This window comes from Zingiber officinale, chromosome 8B, assembly GCF_018446385.1.
Source record: "Zingiber officinale cultivar Zhangliang chromosome 8B, Zo_v1.1, whole genome shotgun sequence".
Lineage (NCBI taxonomy): Eukaryota > Viridiplantae > Streptophyta > Magnoliopsida > Zingiberales > Zingiberaceae > Zingiber > Zingiber officinale.
This window is the reverse complement of record NC_056001.1, coordinates 105,083,526-105,108,176: the sequence shown is the minus strand read 5'-3', so window position 1 is coordinate 105,108,176 and position 24,651 is coordinate 105,083,526. Positions and strand designations below refer to the sequence as shown.

At 38.2% G+C, this 24,651-nt stretch overlaps 1 protein-coding gene and 1 pseudogene across 8 annotated transcripts; both read right to left on the bottom strand.

Annotated features, from left to right (window-relative positions):
* Positions 1-5,382: 5,382 nt before the first annotated feature.
* LOC122016373 (protein pleiotropic regulatory locus 1-like) lies at positions 5,383-22,665 on the bottom strand. 8 transcript variants are annotated; one of them, XM_042573649.1, is made up of 22 exons: positions 18,378-18,852; positions 18,218-18,281; positions 18,032-18,124; positions 17,887-17,947; positions 17,728-17,787; positions 14,957-15,141; positions 14,805-14,829; positions 14,467-14,581; positions 13,187-13,268; positions 13,029-13,082; positions 10,789-10,873; positions 10,624-10,716; positions 8,199-8,262; positions 8,003-8,088; positions 7,708-7,809; positions 7,499-7,582; positions 6,674-6,734; positions 6,534-6,600; positions 6,369-6,446; positions 6,020-6,084; positions 5,863-5,940; positions 5,383-5,777 (listed from the first exon to the last, which is right to left on the bottom strand). In XM_042573649.1, exons 6-22 carry the CDS (start codon positions 15,097-15,099, stop codon positions 5,605-5,607), a joined length of 1,455 nt encoding a protein of 484 aa, XP_042429583.1. In that variant the 5' UTR covers positions 15,100-15,141; positions 17,728-17,787; positions 17,887-17,947; positions 18,032-18,124; positions 18,218-18,281; positions 18,378-18,852; the 3' UTR covers positions 5,383-5,604. The 8 variants fall into 8 exon arrangements, with proteins under 8 accessions (XP_042429583.1, XP_042429584.1, XP_042429578.1 ...); XM_042573650.1 differs by having other exon boundaries at positions 17,887-17,937; XM_042573644.1 differs by lacking the exon at positions 17,887-17,947 and adding an exon at positions 16,549-16,594.
* Positions 11,693-11,836, bottom strand: LOC122018166 (annotated as a pseudogene).
* Positions 22,666-24,651: the final 1,986 nt, after the last annotated feature.

Below are 24,651 nucleotides of genomic sequence, written 5' to 3'. Positions count from 1 at the left end.
TTCCTCACCAGGTTGACGAGTTCTGTTGTGAGTTCATCGTCGTCGTCAGAGTCCGGATCTTCTTCTGATTCTTGTTCGGTTCTGCGCTTTGTTTTTGCTTCTCTAGTTCTGCTTGTACCTGCAACCAAAGCAACACCTTTCTCGGCCGGTTGTGAGTTTACCTGTTCATATAATTCAAATTCTACAAACAATTCATCTAACTTAATGGAAGAGAGATCCTTGGAAACCTTGTAAGCATCTACCATGGATGCCCACGGGTATTCCTCGAAAAAGCATTCAAGGCATACCTCAAGATGTCCCAGTTCTCTACTTTTTGTCCTATTGCATGTAGACCGTTGAGTAGATCCTGTATCCGGGCGTGGAGTTGGCTTGTTGTCTCTCCTTCCTGCATTTTGATATTATATAATTTATTGAAAAGTAAATCTCGCTTACTTACCTTGGTTTCTGATGTACCCTCGTGTAGTTCGATTAGTTTTTCTCACAGCTCCTTTGCACTTGTGAAGGGTCCTACTATGTTAAGTTCCTCCTTTGTCAGACCACACTAGAGTATGCAGGTTGCCTTTGCGTTCGCTTCTACTTTCTTTATTAATGATGCGTCATAGTTTGCGTATGATACTAATTTGCCCGCGCCGTCTAATGGGAGTTTGAGGCCTGTCTTGGTGATCATCCAGACTTCGAACTGGATTTGCAGGTACGACTCCATTCGGCCTTTCCAGTAGCTGAAGTCTTCGCCGGAGAAGAGCGGGGGACGGACTATGCTGTAGCCTTCTTGTTGGGTCATTTGAAAAACTCACACGAAAAATAAACAAAAAGATTATCCCAGGACTTGATCCTGGATTAGCAGTACGGTATAAAAGTAAAAATAAATTACGATCTCGAGTGGGGTTGCACCAACTTCGAGATAAATCCGATTACGAAAGAAATAAGATCGGAAGACGGCAAGAGTACCGATTCCGATCGACTCTGAAAAATGAAATCACCATGAAAAAAATGTTTGATTGGTGATTGCACCAAATCAAAGCTACCCCGCTTTAGATATCAAATTGAAAAGAAATTTAGATATCTCCACAATTGCATGATATTGTCCACTTTGGGCCTAAGCCCTCATGATTTTGCTCTTGGGCTCTACCCAAAAGATCTCATGCCAATGGAGATATCTTTTCTCTTATAAACTCGTGATCTTTTCCATGTATTTTCAATGTGGGACTATGTTTGCAACCTTGCAACTCCAATAATCCCCCCTTCAAACAAAGGACCATAGGCTTCCCACGTCTGATCCTTAACCCACTTGGTCTTCCTGCCCCTCGATCCACCCGACCTACTAGGACGTCCTTGCCTAGTCACAACTAGGACTTCCTACCTGGTATCTGGTCCTCTTGATCCGAACATAGGAGCCCCCACTTTCTTTATTCGAGGTCAATATTATACCCACATGGCTCAATCAGACCATAACTCTTATGCATAGTCGACAATTAAACCTTCTGGCAGTCCGGGCTCTGGTACCAATTATTGGATCGAGACTGCGCTAGAGGGGGTGAATAGCGCTCGTGGCTTTCACATGTCGTAATCGGAAAACTATCGAGTAATAAACGCAGCGGAAATGAAAGCAATCACACAGAAGACAAGGACACCAATGGTTTATTTGGTTCAGAGCCTAGGGCGACTCCTACTCCAAGGTCCACGCTCTTTGAGCATTTACTTTGGGCAACAACTATATCATGCAAAAGTTTACACAAGTATTACAACTTAATAGTAATTAAAAACTATACCGACAATAAAAGTAGTAGATTCTAAAGCTCCGGGTCATCAGGGACTTATAACAGCACTTCTGGGCGTCTCTTGCGCAAACAATGGCTAGATCACTTGTGAATTGATAATCTGAAGTTGTTGTTCAAGACCCCTTATAAAGGTCATTGGAGGCGCCTCAAACCCCTTCCAAGGCGCCTCAATGTTGTTGAGTCAGCCGCGTGGATGAAGGCTGAAATCGTCGTCGATGATCCTCTTGAAGGTGCTTCCATGCTAGTCCAAGGCGCCTCCAAGTAGCGGCCCAAGGCGCCTCAGATTCCCTCAAGGCGCCTCCAGCTCCACTTCACAGCCAGCTCACCCCTTGCACCCGAGGCGCCTCCAAGCTCCATGGAGGCGCCTCCGATACTGTTCATCCGAGGGAAAACCTTGTTCTTTTGTACCTACAAGACATGTTAATCCCAAAACACAAACATATCCTACAAAACAAAGTTAGCGCATATAAATACATTAAGTGAAGTGTTTGACAGTCTCCGGACTGTTCGGTTCTGACTTTGGATTTCTGACAGAAAACCCTAGGTCGAACCGACGCCTACTGTTCCCTCTTCCGGGGAACGCGTCCTCACCTACTCCACTCAAGAGATTATACCTGATGTCAGTTCGGTCTTCCAGACAAACTGGACTTTCCACCTAGGGTTACCACCCCCTAGGACCTAGGGTTACCACCCCCTAGGGTTTTTCTCCACCTAGGGTTACCTCCCCCTAGGACCTAAGGTTACCCCTCCTTAGGTTTTTTTCTCCACCTAGGGTTTTCCACTCCCTAGGACCTAAGGTTACCGCCCCATAGGATTTTCCTAACCGCGGTTAGAACTTTCCTGCAAACTCATTCAAACACATTAGATAACAATTAAACTTAACTTTGAATCATTTTTGTCATTATCAAAACTAAGGTTCAATCGTTTGATGCTTTCCGCATCAACACAAACCACTTATAACAGCATATTTATTCAAGGGCCTCAACAGCGACATAAGTTATAAACGATAAAACAGATATACATATGAGTAAATGGAAGATTTTTCGGACAATTATTACATATTGTCTAGGTTGTACACTTTCCATTACCGAACAACCTCTGACATTCTTAGCTACCTCATAATTGCGGAAGTTATGAGAGGTGGTATATAAAGGGGGGTTCTTTCCGTTGGCAATATACATTTTCTGAACATCTAAAACTTATTCTCGAATGCACGTTCTCTACTATTCTTCATTCATCCGTCTGGGATTGTATTGACTTGAGCGTCAGAAGATCTTCGCTTGAGACTCCCTCCTGATTTTTGGATATTGACATTTTATTTGCTCATCTAAGTATCCGTAGGATTGTAAGGAAGTCTCTCTATGGAATAAAAACTCTTCTCTCAGCCATAACAAAGCACTATGCCTCATTATTTCTTCTATTTTCAAACAGAATTACTAGTTAATCTCATTTCTTACTATTCCCACTGGAGAGATTCTTGGCCGGAGGGGAAGGCAAGGGGGTGATCTGAGAAAGAGTCGGGAGATCAAGATAATGTCGTTTGGGGTGGGGCGGAGGATATGCCGGGGGATGGCCCTTGCACTGCTCCACCTCGAGTATTTCGTGGGGTATCTGGTGAAGCAGTTCGAGTGGAAAGCTGCGGTCGAAGGCGAGGAGGTAGACCTGACAGAGATGCTCGAATTGGCCGTCATGATGAAACGTCCCTTGCGAGCTCGGATCACTCCAAGAAGTAATATGCAAACGGTGGTCCGCGTCTAGTACTGGAGTTTCACCGTGGGCAAATGCTACGAAGCACACGAAAATAAAACATCTTGTAGTAATTATAATATCTGTATCCTTGTCCACGTGGGCAGCAGCAATAGTTTTAGATAGTCACGTCCTCTGTGAATTAATCCTATAATTTATTTTCCTTCACATGTATAGTACATCTGAAATAAATGATAATCAACTATTTTTTAGCAGTAGTAGCACCTTACACAAGCGAGGCAGGATTTTTTGGACCACTTTTTGTGGTCCAAGAGATGTGCCACTTTCATTTGTGGTAGGATCATGATCGTGATTCGGCCGAAAATGATTATGATCTCTTCCTGAATTCATCGTCCCCATCAGGTTATAATTTTTGTTCGGAGCGAGCGGTCGGAGGTCACCCGAAGGACATCCTCGCTCAGCGCTCAGTAATCTAGCCACTTATCCACCACCGGAAGTTTTTGAACGACCTCCGGCCACCTGCTCCGAACAAAAATTATAACCTGATGGGGATGGTGAACCCTGGAAGAGATCGTAACCATTTGCGGCCAGATCGTGACCATAATCTGACCGTAAATACAAGTGACACATCCTCTGGATCACAAAAAAATGGTCCAGAAAATTTGTGCTCTACACAAGCAGCCCCTAAGCTATTCCTAAATGACTACTTAGGCTTAGTCAGATCGACAAATATATGTGGAGTAAAACTTCCTTTATTTTCAATCTAAATTAGTTCAACTCGAGGAAAAACAAAAATGTTTCAAAAGTCAACAGTTGACGTGCAAAACGATGAACTTTCCATGGATATGCAACCAAATTTTCTTTCCCAGCGAACAGAAATTCCAGCTCGAGCTTTCACTAAAATGAAAGTAGCACCTGTGTTAAATGAAAAATAGTCACACTTATTTAATACCTCACTTATGGTAATAATTAAATTATGAGATACAATATTGAATTAAATGATAGAATATTATTAATTAAAAAATAATTATGAAATTGATCTTCAATTGTTATTTTAAATTTTTTTTTTATTTATAGGATGTCATGATTTATAATGATAGTAAAAAATAATTATCTTCTTTATAGTCCATACCCAATTATATGATAAAAAAGATAAATCATGTCGTGATGGATAATTGTTTTACGATGAATTAGCTCAATTTCTATAATTACTTGTCTAAAGAATCAAAAATACTATAAAATTTAACTTTGTTGTAATTTAAATTAATTTGACAAATTGTTGTTTTTTAGTATTACCAGATTTGTGTCTTATAAATGTAAATGAACGATTTCATAAAAGTCTAAACCCTAAATTTTTAAATATTTTTATATATTGAGAATTTATAAATGAAAAACATAAGATATAAATAATTCTTATAAAATTCGATGACAAAAAAACTGAAAAATATATTTTTTTTAAAAAAAACTAAAATGCAGCAAATTTGTTTTTTTTTTAATTAGGACTATGATTAAAAATCTGAAATAAAAATATTATAAAAAAGAATAATTTTGGAGAATTTTATGTCTAAAATAAATAAACCTTATTCGATTTTTAAAAAAAAATACTTAAATTTATTATGAAATTTAAACGAACAATAAATTTGTACTGTTTAATTTAAATTAAGATTTTACAAACATTTATTGCAAAATAAGTATGGACTTCACATTTTTAAAATGGGGCACCTTTTAAAAATATTTTAATGATATTAAAAAAAACAGAGGGTGCCACCTGGACATCTGCAACAACAGCTACCTTAGGAAGGCTAAACAAAGTTTCAACTGAAAAAGGTGAAATCAAGATTATGATAAATACTAGGAGTGATCAGAAGAAGATTAAAACTCTAGCAACAGCATAAAATGAGGATAGAACAATTTACTGCAAGGCAACCTATTAGGTCATCAAAATTCAAATACAAGAAAAACATAATTGACCAGTTCTAGGAAAATGCTAACAACAGAGAGCAGAAAGATTAAAAGAACTGGGTTTGAATCAGCTCGGCATGAATTGATAGTAATATAGTTTTCCTTCCATGGTCACCCAGCAATTCAAACTGATCAGAGCCATTGGGAAATGGCAGAACTAGTATCTACGGAACTCTTTTGGTGGCTTGAAGTTGATAGGATGGGTTTCTGGAGTTGCACTTGTATCCTCTTTCCACATCTTAATAGTTTTGTCAGCTTCACACGTAACAAGTCTTGACCCACTATTATCATAAGAAAGAGCATAAATGCACGCTTCACTGTCCAGAGAACCTGAAGGAAACAAGGAAAATCTTCAGGAAACTAATGAAACATCCGAAGTAAACGAGAGTTGCAAGTGAAGGTTAGTCAAACCCACCTGGCTGGACAATGGTCTGAGCCTGCTGGAAGTTGTGGCCGCTTTTCCAATCCCAGAACCAAAGGCTTCCGTTGTCACCTTCAGAAAAGAGGAGACACGTTAGTTTCAAAATGTTGATTATATGTTAGTGCAAGCGTGAGGAATACGACTAACATACCTGCAGTGGCCAGAATACCATCTTCGTTAACTGCCATCGAATTTATTATTGTTTTCTGCTGGGAGCTGGATAAAACATGTTTCATAAAAAACCATTTTAGGAGGTGAATCTAAAACTACTCTTTGTAATTTTTACTGAAAAAGAGTAAAATCAGCTACACATACTAAGTGCAATAAAGAATCCATTTACAATGAAGATTTGATCTATTAGCCATGCTTCTCACGGCTTCATAGATTTAGCCAAACCAAAATGGACAAGGTTTCATAAATAATATTGTTTTAGGGCTCTGTTTTCAGATATATTGCACTGATTCATCACTAAAATGGAAGATCGAAAAGAAAATACTAACAGCATATTGTGAAGAAATTCGCCTTTTGGAAGGTTAAACTTTTTTATATTGTCTGCTGAAGCAGATGCAAAACTTCTCCTGAATTAAGGAAAGCAATTTAGCTGATTAAAAATCACATTTGCAACATAAATGTGGTTAACAGAGCCACAAGTAACAAAGCATTACTCTTTTGGATGTAATGCCATGGCACGAACAGATTTCTTGTGGTGGGTCAGTGTTGTCATTGTTTTTCCTGCAATTGGAAATTTTCCTTTTGAGAACCAATAGATAACTCAAGGAATTAAAACTTGAGAAAAGACTATTACCAGCTACAAGATCCCAGAACTTAATAGTACTATCATGGGAACCAGTTACAACTTGTGGATCCTGAAACATAAAAATGTCCAAAAAAGCATCCAAATGAGTAGATTCAACTCTAGAAAAATAGTTGAAAAACAAAACCCGTACCATTATTAAATAGGAAACAGGAATAGGAAATTCAACTATCATTTGAAGCCTTAAAAGTCTAAAACAATCTCTGTCAGTCTTTTTCAACACAAAATTTACCCCTCTGAATCAAAACTTAATCATTAACAAACCTCAAGATCATACAAGACAATTATCGTTATTTTGAATGGAGAATTTCAATTTTATCATTCAAAATTTGTCCCTTTGTTAAGCAAAATGCCCCCTCATGCTTTTTTTTTTGTCAAAATGTCATTTAGAATTTCCCCTTTCGTTTTCAGGAAACACCATTAGTGACTAGGTATTGCCAAGGTATCAAACACTTCATTGAACATAATCAATTCCCCCACCCTTATTAGTGTTTTTTGTAAAGTAGGAATAAAGTGATTAGGGATTGTAAAATACAGGGTAAGTTGACAATATTCAAATTTTAGGCAGTTTAGCAACAAAATGCCAGAGGAGAATTTGAAACAATTTAATTATAGAATTCCGAGAGCCATTTTTTGCCAAAAAAAAGTTGGTAACTTATTTTTAAATTTTACAAGTGAAACCATGCGCATATAGAATCAAAGTAAAGGACAGATAGATCTCTTACTAAAAAACTGTAGTTAACGAATCCTTTCTTAAAAATTAAGATTTCAAAAAAACTTATTATTGACACATTTACCAATCAAAGACTTACATACCGTTGGCCGAGCAAAAACTGAACAAACAGTGTTATCATGACCAGAGAGAGCCATAACCATTGCCTTCGAACGAATGTCCCAAACCTAGGTAAAATTGAAATACAGATCTCAAATATGTCGTTGAAATACGAAAACCTTCAACTGAAATGAAACCAACTTATGAACCACCAAATAAATTCACAAGTCTTAGAGTCGTTCTTGTCATATACCCGGCAAACAGAATCCCGTCCACCTGTTAGCAGCACATCAATAGTTGGATGAAGAGCCAAGCAATATACACCACTCAAATGTCCATGATAAGACCTGATAACCTTTAGCAGAATTAAAGGTAAAATATATCAGACTTCAAGCAGATTAGAATCCCACATAAACAAAGCAATATACACCACTCAAATGTCCATGATACGACCTGATAACCTTTAGCAGAATTAAAGGTAAAATATATCAGAGACTTCAAGCAGATTAGAATCCCACATAAACAAAGAAAGAGCAAAAAAGTAAAACCTTATTTTGTTCAAGATCCCAACATTTAACTTGTTTGTCATCACCAGCAGAGAATAAATAAGTGTGCTTTTGACTGACAGCAAGTCCTAGTCGCCCAAGGAGATTTACATCAACACCATGCAAATTATAGATAAATAATCACAACAAAATAAATAATACAAGGCACACAAAAACAAAAATATATCAATCAACTAACCGCGAATTTGTTCAATATGTCCAGTTAGAGTTAACTTCAATCTTCCAGATGCAACATCCCATATCTAGAAAAGGCAAGCAAATCAAATATATAGATAAGAATTTGTTTTTAAATCAGATATAAAACTATGACATGAAAAAAAAATTGAGAGATAGTGAAGAGAAGACTTCATAAGTGAAAAAACGACTTATTCCAAGGGGACTAAAAGAAAATTGTAAATGAAGATATTCTCATAGTACTTTAGTTTAAAACTCGGATATAGCACTCAACAAGCATCACTTACATTTTAAATAACTATCAGCTACTCAAATTGTAAAGCTATGGAAAAAAACAATTAAACTGCCAAAATGACCTGGTTCCTTTAAAGAAGTTAAAGAATAAATTGAGGCTTATAAATGTATGTAAACATGCATACAACAACCACACAAACAAATGAACCATGACTTTCTAACCGAGATTTGAAATTTTAAGCCGAGCCCATGTTCTGGTCCCAGTCGGATCAAGAAGTATCGTGTTTTTGTCGAGTGATGAGGAGTGCCAAGCACCAAAAGAGGAAGAGAAGAGGAAGGAGAGGAAGAAGCGGAATTCTCAAGTGCCTTTGGGAACCTTTGGTACATCACGAACAACTTGTGGGCAAGGAAGGCAATAGGTACCAGCTTAAGTGGGTGCTTGTTGATGCACGACCTAAATGGGTATGATTTGAATATCTGTTTAGCATGACGGGTCAGGTTCGGATATTGATGAGGCAGCTATGGAGGTAAATGCAGGTATATGGACACAATCAGATAACCACAGGTACCCACAAAACAAAAATATATAATAAATATTTAACCATAGTATTATTAGTATTATTGTGATAAATAACTTATCTAGTAAGACTGTTATACTAATTAATATACATTAAATCCTATTAATTTTGTTGCAATATTAAAAGTTAAAACTAATAGTAATTAAAATCTTATCCCATCCTAAACACTTTAAATCAAACAAAGACTTAAAAGTGATAGTCACTGAACTAATCCTAAATTTTTTAACAGTTTATTTAGTTGAATTATTCAAGTCCTGCAAATGCTTTGTTAGGAACATATATAACTATGTGCAGGGATCAACATATATATGAGAAAAAGATATTTCAAATGCAGTTAAAACATTTGTTGTTGAATGCGTGCAAGAGTTCTTTGCAACATGCTGATACTCCTTTGTGATTTTCATATTTGTTATTGTATTTTTTTTTTAAACCAGTTTTTATTTCTCGAATTAGTGTAAGAGTTCTTTGATACATCATTAAATGAGTGTAAGGGTTTTTTGTAATTATAGATGATTATAATTCTTTTTGTCAATGTAGATAGTCAACATTACTAATTTAGTTACTCTACAATTTTTTTTCTCTTAAAGTGTTGTTGTTATCAGGTATTCATTCGAGTACCACAAAACTAGCCATCCTTTTGTGGTGAATTAGGGTTCCCGACAGGTTAGTTAAATGGGTGGGTTGTAATTTTCAGATTTTATGAAGCTATTTAGAAGACCAGGTACCTCTTGAATTAAATAGGTATAAGTACTAGAAAAAATTGTGTGCACTCAACTTGTCATCCCTACTCACAAAAGCTAACACTGTCTCGCATGCCTCAGGGATGCCAATGCAATGTCTCATAATGCCTCATGAACCTCTGGAAGATTCACAAAAGATTCATGGTCTCACAAAAGTCAATATACCATCTTGTGTGCCTCAGGGAAGTCAACACAAAATCTCACATGCCTCAGGAAGACAATGTAGCATCTCACAATGATTGAGGGAACCCTCTAAAGAACTCAGAAAGCATCCTTTCACAAGACCATGAATTTTTTGTAAGTGTTGCAAAAGATCACTTGGCATTTCTTACAAAAGAGTTGTGTGCCCTAGGAATCCCAAAAAGAAGACTTTCACTCGTGAAGGTTTGCAAGAAAAGATACACCAAGAGGTTTCATCAATCTCAAGCGGTTCAGCATGCTGGTCAGTGAGTGCACAATTTTTCTCTTGTGCCGACTGTAACAGAATAAAATTTTAAACCATGCTTCCAACTAGTTAAGGTCGGTAAAATGATGCTCAATCCTCCATTAAACTGTATGTAAAGCTATATTGTGACTAATGTATTTTAATTTACCTTTAATTGTGTTAGACACAGTTTTATATATATATATAAAATTCTGAGCCTTAATTACAATAAAAATCTCTTTTAGCTAGCATGGAGTTTTGCAGTGAGATATGAATTTGGAGTAGTCTACCAGTCCCAGGAAAATAAGAATTTTTAAAAAGGATTCTTATGCAGTGTCAATGTAAGGTAAATTCTAGATAGTGGGCACAAACAACAAATGAGAAATCTAATCAATGTAGCCAACTAAAAATATATGAGATACAAGCTAAGGACAACAACAAATGGAAAGGAACCTTTATGGTCCTATCAGCGGAACCAGTACAGAACCATGTATTGCTTGGATCAAATGCAATGGAACGAACCCATCCCAAGTGGCCACTGATGACCTGAACCAATTGATCAACAAAATTAAATTCAAGAAAAATTCAGACTTGTTCTACTGAAAAAAAAAAACGCACCCTATAATTCTTCCAAGGAGGATGCCATGAGGGACGAGGCCATCTACTTGGAATCCTTTCCATCAGAGCAGATGTAGAGTTAAATCTGAGAGAAAATGTGTGGAAAATGAAATACAATTTACAGAACAGGAGCTCCATGCATTTGTTTGAAGTAAAGAAATTTTAGTTTTAACCATCATGCTTCATAAAATGCCTAATTTAATGAATAACCTAAAATAATCTGATCTTTTGATGTAAAGGAAACTTTCAAGGTTTGTCAATATTAATTTTGTGCACAAAAAGAAACATGCAACAGGTTAGCGTTTTGCCGTGCACTGGGCATGGTTTGCCACATGTTAAGCAGCAAAAAGGATATGCAGTAAGAAGTGATCACAATCTGTTGAGAAAACTGCAGCAGGAAAGGATATTCCTAAAGACCCTAATTGGAAAGTTCTACAAAATTGTGATGCAAATGCATAGGACAAATGTAGCAATAAGAGAAATATTATCATTTACTTCATACTATGTGCTCCTAAAAGTAAGATAAAATGCTAATTGAAGTATAATTGAACTAATTTATATATATATATATACACACACGCGCGCGCGCGCGCGCACACACACTAGCGATTGTGCACACGCGTGTTGTATGAGCTAAGCCCCTTATACCAGATGGGGCAATGCAGAGAGAGATTTGAGGGAAGAAGAATTGACCTATAAAAAATAGTTTTAATTTTTAAGGATTGCCCCTACTTTTATTTTTTTTAGTGAGGCAAGATTCTAATATTTTTATAATTTTATACACCTCTAGGGGTACTTATAAAAAATTGAGGGGGGACAACTGCCCCACCAAAGCATCAACTATTAAACTGATAAAAATAAATACTACACTCAATTTTAGCCAAAAGACAGACCATAAATTAGGTAAAGGTGTGTCAGACCCATACAATAGTGCAATGTTAGGGTGACACTCGAGAATCCGAGCAGCAAGTTACTGTAACAGACTCCCCCTTATAAAAAATTAATTTAATATCATACTTAATCTTAGCCAAAAAGCTAAGAAAGATATGCTTTCTAACATCACTACAGTGATGTCAATTCTAAGATGTGGGACTAAAAAGAACTTTAGATTTCTAATTGATTAATGAGAAAAATTCTCAATAATACGTCACAACTGAGTCTCGAACTCTATATCACTAATTGATGCGTTTGTGAAAATTACTAATAAATCTTAGAATTATTTTCGATGTGAATAGTAAAAAGAACATTAACGTACTTTCATTTTAGGCTTCACCAAAATTAGTTAGTAAAGAGAGGAGATTGTTAATAAAATAGTAAGATATATAGATATAGATGTGTTGTGTTGGGCGCCCACCGTGTACGCCCATGTTGGGCGCCTGAGTGCAGCGAGGTGCCCGGAACACATCCGAGCACCCCGCATATCAAGGGCCTATATATATATATATACTACTTTTAGAAATTATAGATACCAGTGAAGAAAGATAACACAAGCTGAATGGAGCAAAGCACATTTGCATGTGCAACGTGTTCATTGATAAAAAAAAAATATAAAAAAAAGGTTATTTGTCATGCCAAAACTAGCCAAACAAATCAAGCAACAGATCAAGCATATAGGACATATCGATTGCACCAGGCAAGCATTGAACCACTAGCTTTTTGCCTAAAATGGTGCCATTAAGAACTAGGTTGACAGCTTGAGATGGCATTGCATACTGTTTGGTTAACAGCAGCAGAACCCATCAAGGAAAAAGTGAACTTGACTTAGAGTGAAATCTCAGTAAGATCTCAGTTGATTCTGTAAGAAATTGGCCATATCACCTAACTCTCCATATATTGACCTATTGTGATGGTTTTTACTAGAATCAGTGTTATTCTAGAGTACCTAAGAGACCTACCTTTAGGTCATTGACTTCTTAACAACGAGTCAGTATATATTAATTTTGATCCAACTTGGTCAATTTATATAACCATGGTTCATCTACAATAAGGGATATGGTGAACTATGCCAAACATAACTCAAGTTGGGTAAGGAACAAACTTGATTAGTTTTTTACAAGTCAAACAGGATCAAGTTGGCTTGAAAAGAGTTACTTCAAGTTTAACACAGCCAATGCATCTGAACTTAAAAGGCACATACAGTTCTATTTTGTATCTTCTTGAGCTGTATCAGCGTGTTTGATTAGTTGAAATACAAATTAGATAAATTCTCTTCTTTATTGCAATTGAAAGAAGAATATAACCTGTCCGTAGCTGAAACTAAAACCCCTGTATTTCTGCTTGCAGTACCAATCTCACTGTAGAGACAAAACAAATGCAGGAACCTAGTTAGCTATTACCAAATGTCCTAGACACAAAATTAATCAATGAGCAATCAGCGATGGTAAGATGGCAAACTTACGGTCCTTTTGGTAGCATGGTAGGTGCAGGAATAACAGCACCTTGGTTCCCATCATTTCGAGAGGCCTTTACTTCTTGGCCTCCTGTAAGAATCAACATTAGATTTATCATAAATTGTCTCCTATAAGAATCAACATTTGAATTATCATAAAAGAAAACAAAACATAGAGCATTCTGCATCAAAGCATTGCACAAGGATCAAGAAAACGTGAAGCATAAATGTTTTTGAGTCAATTGTAAAGAACACCCAAAGGGAACAGAAATTGATTGTAGTCAACGTACAAGAAAGATGTACATAATCATTATGCAATTATCAAAAAAACACTGGGTTCTATTTCCTTCATACAATTAACAACAACAGGACATCGGAGATCAATTAATATGATGACTCCCATCAGAACATTGCAGAAAAATCAAGAAAACATGAAGAGAATAAATGCTGGGGAATGTCTGATAGAAATGGAAGTTATTTGAGATAAACATGTAAAACCGAGAAGGAACATTCTATTGTATATGTGATATCAGAGAAAACGGAATTAAGTATTTACTTCTTAAAATTTGTCACAAGCGAATAATAGCTAATTCTACGCTTGGTTACTCAACCAATTAACCAAGATCTAATGGTAAGACTGGCCAGCTCTAGAGTGCTAGGGTGTAAATCTGATTATGGAATCCTGCTGTCAAAAAACTTCATGATCTAGCTGACATCGAGGATTTTTAATGCCTCGGGATGTGTAAAAGGATAAGAACCAAATCTGACTTTTGAGATAGGGTTGGAGATGACTAGTACAAACAAGGAATCCAATACACAAGGAAGAGCAGCAGTCTCATTTTCTTTGGAAAAGAAGATGGAACAGAGCAGGGTTACGCAATGGATATGAAAACAGCTGAATACCAAAAATTGGTTGGCAGCTTTTACCCAGTACCAAACATTATGTCATCTGACTCATTTTGTTTGGTAAAAAAGAATACAGAATAGATAACCATTAGGTCACTGTTAGTAAAAAAAAGCTCAATATGGTTTCCCTACCAAAAAATGGTTGGCAATTCTTAGAATCAAAAATAAAATTTCAACATATAGATTGCCTGAACTAATTCATAATCCACAACTTCCAAGTTCAACTGGTAGCATATATCAGTACAATGAAAATATCTGAGAATTTATTGCCTAATGAAAATAACAAATAAAGAGAACTAAGTAGGATAATAACGAATAACAATAAAGATACAGCTAATCTGGCATACAAATTCTAGCTGAAAGCAAAATATTCATAAAGGTACCTAGGGGAACTAATGCAGTAGACATTGAACCTTGAACCCCTTTTTCCTGTGCCTTGTTCTGCTTTCCAGCTTGCTGGCCAGACAAGTTTGCTACTGATCCATATTCAGCTTGCAGCTTGGGGTTCCAAAATTATGTGACATCATGGATAAGATGGGAGTTAATCACAAAATTTATCTCTAGGGGGAAAAATAACCAAAAAGGTCTTTTTCTCAGTTTGTTCACATGTATCATTGTGTTATTTTTCCTTTTAAGATAGCAGAATTGGAACTGGAAATCCAAATACATGTAGTTTTTTATCAGAAATGCAGATATAAATTAAGAAGATGTAGACACCAACCTTGTAGTTGACACGAACCCTCTTGCTGCAATGTGAAGGGGAAGAGGATACAGTCAAATCAAGCATATATATATATATATATATATATAACAAACTCAAGGAAACAAAATCAGAATGAGGGAATTAAGGTTACAGTTGAGGTTAGGATTTACCTCTCTAGATCAGAGGGAGGATGATGGCCATGCATCGGGGAGAAGAGGTCCAGAGCGCGCTTCAGAGACTTGAAGCTAAGCTTCTTAAGAGACTGCGGCTCCACTGGGAGGTCCATTACAGCTACTGAATCAGTAGCTGCCATCACACTCGACAGGGCTACCTGTCCTCAACTTCCTTTCACCAACTGGGTTAATCAGCATATGACCCAATTAATATATAATACCAATAGAAATTAATCAGTAAAAGAGAAGAACAATAAAGTAAATCAATATCTCAAGTACAATCCAAATATGACATCAAATAAAACGTAGCTGATTGCATACCATGATCCACCCAAGTTAACCCCATCACCACCTTATGTTAATAGAAAACATTTTTATCTGTCCCCTTGTCTCCACCATGGTAATAAAATCGAAGATATGGCTTCTCTCCAACACACATTATCCGTTGAAGAATGTCAGCAAGATTATTATCAGTTGTTGGTATGGGCTGGTTTCTTTGTCACCAAGTCCGGAAGCGGGACTATTCATTGCAAGACTACAATAATTGCCAATTGGTATTAAAGCTCAGAATGCCAACCATTTAATAGCAGCTATGAATTTTGCTCACTTGTATGAGAATATTTTGTGAATATCTAGGCCGGAGAATTATCACTTGACATACTTCTCCTTGGGATCAACTATGAATTAAATGGTTTACTTCATAGGGGATGGCAGAACAGCAAACCAAGGGGCTTTGTTTACTTGTGATGATATTAATTCTGAAGGTAATTGGTGTAAGAGATCATTTTGGCTAAGAATAATTGGTGAGGAAACCCAAAAAACAGATCATGCAGTAGTGCTTGAGATTTCATTAAAAATCAGTGGTTTAAAGCAACCACAAATCATGCAACTTTCAATATAAATTAGTGAAATTGAAGCTCAAATTTTGATTGGTTCCAAAAGCACACATTACTTTATGAATATAGCAATTATTGCTCAGTTACAGCTTCCAATTCAAGCAGCAGTGTGTTTGTTGTGGTGGCAAAATGGAGAACTTATTCCCTGAATTGGTGTCTGTAATGGGGTACAAGTTATGCTGGGAGGGGAAGATACCTATGCTGATTTATATCATTAGATTCAATATGCTTACTGATTTTGACAGTAAACTTGTGTGCATTGGCTCTTCACACTTGGTCCCATCAGATGGGATTTTAAGATTCAAGGGTGTTCTGTCACGCCCCCAGAGGAGTCCTTACCGAAAAATTTCGGTAGCATCTCCCCTGTACCGGTGACAATATGAGGCATACATACATACAAAATACATCAGTCACATACGGCTGGAATATATATACACAACCACGCAGTTATATAATCAGCCCACTCGGCTGGAACAGAAATAAACACAACCACGCAGTTATATAATATATATTAATCAGCCCACACGGCTGAACTAAAATCAACACAACGGAAATCACAAACAACGATCACAAAACACAAATCAACTGACTGCGAGCCGGCTCGGCTTGACACAATAATATCAAACCAAATACAAGAGAATACAAATACATAAACAAGTACAAAACCCAAAATACAAATAACGTAAGAAATACCGAAATCGTAAGGTCGTCCTCGAACCATAAATCCTTTACCTACTACCTGGTGAAATTACCAATATACGGGGTGGTAAGTATAAAGACTCAGCGGGTAATAGACTGATAGTGCATGAGTATAGTAAATAACTAGAGATACAAAGGTATACAGTCTCGTATGAAAATAGCAGATACTACAGTGATATCATAATAAGTGTCCATACCTGAAACCATATCCTAGGCTAGTAAGGGAAGGTAGGTGAAGCAAAGTCCTGCTACAATATTGCTCATAACCACATGGTATCATGTGAGGTATATACAGGTCAATAGTAAGTAAGTCAGTGTCTAAACACATATCACAGGTATAAATCTCAACATATGTAAGCATAACAGCATAAATAAACAACAACAGCATAATCTAGCAACGGCAGCATAGATAAGCAACAACAGCATAAGTAAGCAACCAGCAAATATAATAACAACAACGTATGTACGGATGGTCACCCCGCCCACCTCTCTGCACCATGACCCCTGTATGGTCGAGAGGCCGGATCGATGACAACTGTACGACACTCCAGCCGCCACTACTCTTGAGTGACCGAGTGGACAGTTGCATAGTAGCTGAATAGCTACGTCTGCGACGGGGGTCCCTGCTGCCCGCGACTCCAGCCGCCACTACCCATGAGTGGCCGAGTGTGGCATGACAGGACAAGCGGCGCGCTCCAGCCGCCACTACCCATGAGTGGCCAAGCGTGCGGCCCTGGCCAATGACCCTCTCAACCACAAGGGAGACATGATCGCCGGCATGCATGCAATGACATGATGCGAATAATGCAGCAGTCATCATATATATATAAACAGAAAACAGGTATGCTACATGAAGCCAGCATGCTCAGCAAGGTGTGTAAATAAACAGGCAATCAAAGCAGGTAAACATGGTATCAGGTGTCCATATATCCAATACCTACTATCTAACGTCTGGTATCTGGTATCCAATACCTAGTACTATATTATCTGCTAAATATCATCGATAGCAACGAGAAACTGTATAGATAGAGAAACGAGTAGCTCAAAGATCGAGTGGAAGTATCAAACGCAGGAAGAATAAGAGTGGAGTCAAGATAGATACAGCAACTATCTGAACATAAAGCTCATGCACTAGGATCAAAATACTAAAGAGGTAAAGCAAGAAGTACCCGCCTGTAAATGTAGGTTGAATCCGACGTCAATCTCGTCACGACAACCGCCTTGATCAAAGTCCTGTGTCAACGTATCCATATAAACCATCTACCGATTAACTAAACCAATATACAAGATAGGTAATTAATCCGAATTCGTCCATTACCCGAATAAACTCACCCTAATCTACTAATCTCCATTACTAATCCACACCAACCAACCAAAACTCCCCTACATTGAACTATCAAAATTGAGCTAGCAAATCATGCATTCATTTCTTAAACCCAACTATCACTGTTACAGCTTATCTTATATCAAAACTTACCTCTGATGATTCCCTGCCCGAAGGTAAAATTGCCGGCACAGATCCTCTAGTGATACCTGCTGCCAAGAACGACCAATAGAGCTCCTACAGAGCCTACATCCATTGCCATCACACAATTCAACATAATACGAATCATGTCCATAACCTAAAGCCACAGATCTACCATTAGAGCTGTAGAGTCCTTACCTTCTTATCTCCGGATGAAGCACAGTAGCTGGAAATTTGTGACCGAGGCTGCTACCAGGGATCACTGCCAGAACAATACTTAAATCAACATATTCTTGCAGCCGGGCTTCACATCACAACCTCCCTAGCTAAAGGAAACCCTAATCTGAGCCATTCTCACCTCACATACCTTGATGCCGGAACCCTCAGCGTCTCCGGTGCCCGCCTCTCCCCTCCCGGCCGAGAATCCTTTGCGAGGAGCTGCGTTTCAACGAAGGATGCCACCGAGGAGATCTCCAATCAGGCGTGGGGGAGACCGGAGGCTGCTTCGGTATCCAGAGGTGTCGGCGGCTGCTCCTTTTGTCGACGACGAAGACAAGATGAAGAGGCGATCACAGCAAGAGGGACGGAGGAGAAGAGGAAGGGGATCGGTTGGAAAAGGGTTCGGTGGCGATGAAGAGAAAAGGAAGAGAGGCCAGCGGCGATGAGGAGGTTTAGGGGAAGTCGGGAGAGGGAGAGGGAGACTCTGCCGGTGCGGGGTGAGCGAGGCCGGCGATCTGCCGACGCCGTTGCGGCCTTCAGAGGGTGGCGCAGAGGAAGCGAAGGGGAGAAGTCGGCGGTGAGGGAAAGCTTTAGGGCACGGGTTAGGAGTAGGGGAGGTTTATAAATTTAAACTTAGGTTTAGATAAATCAAAACCTAAGTTTATTCCTCAATCAATTCTCATCTTTGGGTATTTCAAATAGACTTTCACTAAATCCAATAATTGATTCCCTTAAAATACGTCATATGACCTCCGATTAAATCCCATAAAATTCCCAAAAAATCCTTTAAAATCTAATAAGATTATTTGTCCAATAACCTTATTATTTAAATATTATTTGGGTGTTGTATTTTACATTCTCCCCCACTAATAAAAATTTAGTCCCCAAATTTGCTGCTCAACTCAAAGATCATCATTCAAGGGTAATAACCAAATAGCATACTCATATATCACTCCATTCAAGTATCAAGAATAAATCTCCATTCGTAAGAGATAACACTGTGGGTTATGAGCTCACTCTGCTTCCGCTACGCCCACACTTCTATCTAGTCAACGGTAGGTAAATCAACTACCTCTGAAACCCATTATATACACTATCAACAAATCCTCAAACATCTATCTAGGGCGCTCAAACTATCCATCTGTCCGAAGGTGGAAAGCTATATCACAATAAAGCTCAATACTCGTAGCCTACTATAAACACTACTAGAACCACGATATGATTCACAAATCTCCATCTGGTACAATACTCCGAGATATACCCTAAAGTCTGGTGATCTCTCTACGGTATAACCCAACTAATCGATCTAACGAATCCATCCTACAAATCGATAGTTAGGGAGCAAATTCGCCAATCCAATAATGATTACCCCAAAGCATCATATCCTCACCCTGCCCTGAGTAATCACACAACAAGGTCCATTATAACTTGCGCTCAACTCCATTCCAGTATCCGAATCTACTAAAATAATCTTACTAACCTCCGATGTTCAGCCTCCACTTGCTGACATACTAGACATCAAGCTACAAAATCCGCGATGTTTTTTTTTCCATGTCATTCAACCAATAGAAACGCTCTAAGTCCCTATACATCAGGTGTCACCCGGATGTATCACAAATCCATATCGAGGTGTTTTCCTACAAAAACTCCTCCCAGATAAGAAGTGACTCAGGATCACACCTAACCTCCCACGGTAATCAAGAATCTCGTATAAACGATGTCACCACATTTCCAACGTGGAAATAATGGCTGTTAATTCCAAATCATGAGTCGGATAATTTTTCTCATGATCTTTCAACTATCGAGAAAAATATAGTACTACTCGACCGTGCTGCTTCAGAACTGCACCTAACCCCTCGTACAATACTTCTGTGTAGAGTATCAATCCGTCTACACAAGAAGGTGAAACTAAAACGGTGCAGTTATCAGCTTTTCGTTTCAATTCATGAAACTGGTCTCAAAAGCATATGTCTAGGAAAATTCCACACTCTTCCTAGATAGTCAAGACAACGACATAACAACTCTAAAGAAACCCTAATCCAATTTCCGGTAACATCTAGCCTGATCAAGGAAGCTGCGAGTCTCCTGATTAGACTACGACCACTCCCAACTAATAACAGCCTCTATCTCCTATGGGTCCACCGATATCCCTCTACCAGAGACAATGTGTCTCAAAAATCCCATATAAGATAATCAAAATACGCACCACTGAACTTCACATATAGATGTTCCCGTCGAAACATCTCTAAACCTATGCGAAGATAGTGTACGTGATCATCTCAGATCTTAAATAGATCATAATATCATTAATGAAGTCAATGAAAACTGCTCTAAACACCCTAGAAATGCCGAATACATTTGACACACTCAACCGTAAGATCACTGGCAACAGGTTTAAGATCTAATCACCAACCATAAATCACCAAATAATAAACTACCAAATCCAATATCCTCTAACAGATCATCAGAAAACAACCTATCATAACATCAATAAAACCTGATAATTTTTCTAAGGACCAATTATCATCATGATATACTATCATGATGTAGAAATATATCATCATCCTACCAAAAGTGTGTCACACTGAAATCCAAGGGTGTCCCTTGATTTCCTAATCGATGACCAACAACTCTCTCCAAATGGTAGAGATACAGTCAAACCATGAGTATATAAAACTCCACTAATCTTATCCAAAGAGTACATCTAATCTCATCCATTCAAACATGCAAAATCCACCGTAAGGGAAGGATAATCCCAAAATCCAAATGGTCACTCAACCTCCTAACTACAAATTCTACCCATCAAGAGAGTATCTCCATAACTCTCATAATCATACCTGTAAAATGTCCTCCGATAACTGTTGACAAAAGGTCGAACACCCTCTGATCTTATATATAAACTTCAAGACCTTCAGTAAATGATCAGGTGATCAAGGTCTTGAGCTGTTTATCATTGAGGATATCTAACCTTATAGCGGTTGTATCTCATAAGTGTTAAGCAACTAGCTCCACACTTTTCCATGTCAGTGGGGGTCATCTATCCAAATGTACCTTCAAGGTCATCCTACCAGGTACATACAGTTTATGGTTAAAATCCCCATAGAATAGGATACATCGATCCTCTACAGACTAGTCAAGCCTGCAATGGTATGCAGCTAACTCAATCAATTCTCCGTTTGTACAAGTCATGAACTCAAATATGACTTTTAGGTTATCTAACCAACACACATAACCCGAGGATCCGAATCTCTATAAAATAGAGTGAGTCGGTCTTCTACATCCGAACTAATAAAAGTAACTCAGTACTCTACCACCTACACCGACAAGAACGGATCAATCTTCTACTGATCAAGTCAACAAAGGTAGATCGAACCTCTATAGGCTTAAGCAACTAGGATAAGTCGATCCTCTACTAACCAAACCAACAGAGTAAATCAATCCTACTAAGCAAGTCAACAAGGGTACATCGGTCCTCTGCTAACCGAAGCAACAAGAGTAAACTGGTCCTCTACAAACCGAACCAACTAGGATAAATCAATCCTCTACTACCCAAGTCAATAAGAGTAAATTGGTTCTCTACGAACCAAGGCAATACGAGTAAATTGGTTCTTCACGAACCGAAGCAACATGATATTTAGCATATACTAACCACTACTAAACTAGTGATAACAGAAATTACTAACACTAGTGGTATGGTAAAAGAAGTCCTATGAGACTGTATTCCTTGATCTCTAGTAGGGTCAACCGTGATCAGTGATTGACCCAACACATTTGATGTATGCTACAAACAACTGGACAGGTACTAACAAAAGTATACTAATACATAACATAACTAACATAACAACTATGCATGCACTAACAGAAATGTAAGATAACAATATGCTAACATACCTCCTATAGTTTGGAGAATCCTGTCCGCCAGTTCCACGTCACATTCGAGGACGACCTCACGATTTCGATATTTCTTACGTTATTTGTATTTTGGGTTTTGTACTTGTTTATGTATTTGTATTCTCTTGTATTTGGTTTGATATTATTGTGTCAAGCCGAGCCGGCTCGCAGTCAGTTGATTTGTGTTTTGTGATCGTTGTTTGTGATTTCCGATGTGTTGGTTTTTAGTACAGCCGTGTGGGCTGATTAATATATTTATATAACTGCGTGGTTGTGTTTATTTCTGTTCCAGCCGAGTGGGCTGATTATATAACTGCGTGGTTGTATAGATATATTCCAGCCGTATATGGCTGATGTATTTTGTATGTATGTATGCCTCAGATTGTCACCGGTACAAGGGAGATGTATGCTGAGAGGGGAAGATACCTATGCTGATTTATATCATTAGATTCAATATGCTTACTGATTTTGACAGTAAACTTGTGTGCATTGGCTCTTCACACTTGGTCCCATCAGTTGGGATTTTAAGATTCAAGGGTGTTCAGTCAAAGTGTTACTGCTCCACCATGCAGATTACATTCAATTTCAAAAAGTTCGAATCTTGAGAAAGACTTAGCAAACTTGCTTGAATTGTTTTTCTTTGCTATTTGAGAAACCACGAGATTTGCCACCACTATACAGCCATAAACATTACATATTATTGGGATCTAATACAGGTTCTCCAGCCGTTTGATTGTACAGATATACATACTTGCATAAAAGATAAAATTTAAAATAGTGTGAACCAGTGTATAAGGATAACAACCTACCACTTCTCCCTTCTCTTCTCCTGTTTTATTAGCTATAAAGCAACGCGAATCATGAAGGTTTTGGGTCAACTCTCATGCTTTGATTAAAGATAAATTTCCTATACCAGTTGTGGATGAGTTGACTGATGAATTGCATGTGAAAATTAATATGTGGCTGAATGATGTTGAGAATAGAGGTACACCGATCTCAACTATATGCTCCCTCAAGCAACCTCTAACCCAATTCAACCTTGCAGCTTGACTTCCAAGATACAATGACAAGATTAGCCAATCTCCCCACCACACCAGAACACCAAGCAATCTCGACCCTTACACAATACATCATCCAAATCCCTCTTTTTAGGTCAGCTAACACATCCATCCTCAATGCACTAACGACCATTCCCTACCAACCTCTTTCATCGAGTATTCATTAACTCAATCACTTCCAAGAAATACAAGGATTCCACTATATTCCCTTAAACCCACTCAATGTGTTGTCTTTGAGTCCCGCTAACCCCATCATCTCTCGAATCCACCCTCGGAAACACTCCTGATTTCCTTGTGACATTACCCTACAGCGTCAACGGTAAAGTTGTTGTTTTGTGATCAAAAAGTCACGGATTCGAATCCTGACAGCAACCTCTTGCAAAATAAGACTGCGTACAATGGATCCTTCCCCGGGACCCTGCATAGCAGGAGCTGTCTTTTTTTTTTTTATTACCCTACAGCGTTTCAAAGAAGAGTAAGAGAAACATACCAATACATGCAATCGGGAAACAAGACAATGCTAGTTAGATCCTGCAGGAGCAAGTAAAGACTCCTTCGCTGCCGCACGACAATCCTTGCTCACTCGGGAGACGCTGGAAATAAATAACAGCAATAGAAACATCAAATTTTACCATTAAAAAACACTCAAAACTGCAACATTAACAAAGACGCGATGCGAGAATAAGAGAAAATGGATCTAGGGTTATTGCTACGCACACACGAGAAGAGGGGACAAGGGCTAGTGTTACCGCCAAAAAGATAAAGGAGAAATAGAAAGCGCGTTGAAGGAGATTTTCCGCTGCTCCGATTCTGCACACGGGGAAGAGGATTGGCCGGAATTGCTAGCTGCAGGAGACGGCGGCTTCGAGCGACGGTGAGCAACGAAGAACTATGGAGAGAGAGGGAAAAGGTTCGGTGGTTCCTACGAGGGATCGGGCAGGAAGAAGCGATACTCCGCCGCTGCTAGAGGGTGATGGGTGACGGTGGTGGAGGCGGCGTGATGGAGGCGGTCGCGAGGAAAACAACCAGGAATCTCCAATCTGGTTGTTTAAATCTTGGCCGTTTACTTGTTAACGGTTGAGATTTACTGGAAATTGAATGTGTCGTCCAGGTTCTGCGGTTCATGAATCATAAATTATGCGCGGGTTGTCTCAACTTTTTTACGTGCGCTATTATTGCCGTCGGACGAAGCATTTACATCTTATTGGACGGAGCAAATTACATCTCAAAGATATCTTACATATCACAAAAATATTATATACATCTTAATGATGTCATGATATTTTAAGATGTAATATGATCCGTCCGATCGATAAGGAACACGAGGATAAAGAAATTTGAGGACAGAAAATCCGAACTCCTTTTTCAGATAAATTACGAGAGTATGCTTCACTAAATATAAAATTTATTTTAAATTTTAATAAAATATCTTTTGAGAGATTTTATGAATAATATTTTTTTATT

Coding starts and splice junctions, on each gene's coding strand:
- LOC122016373 (XM_042573651.1), bottom strand. CDS start 15,099: ATGGCAGCTACTGATTCAGTAGCTGTAATGGACCTCCCAGTGGAGCCG. Junction 13,083..13,186: donor ACCATGCTACCAAAAGGACC/GTAAGTTTGCCA, acceptor TTGTCTCTACAG/TGAGATTGGTACTGCAAGCA. Junction 10,874..13,028: donor TTAGTTTCAGCTACGGACAG/GTTATATTCTTC, acceptor ATTTTCTCTCAG/ATTTAACTCTACATCTGCTC.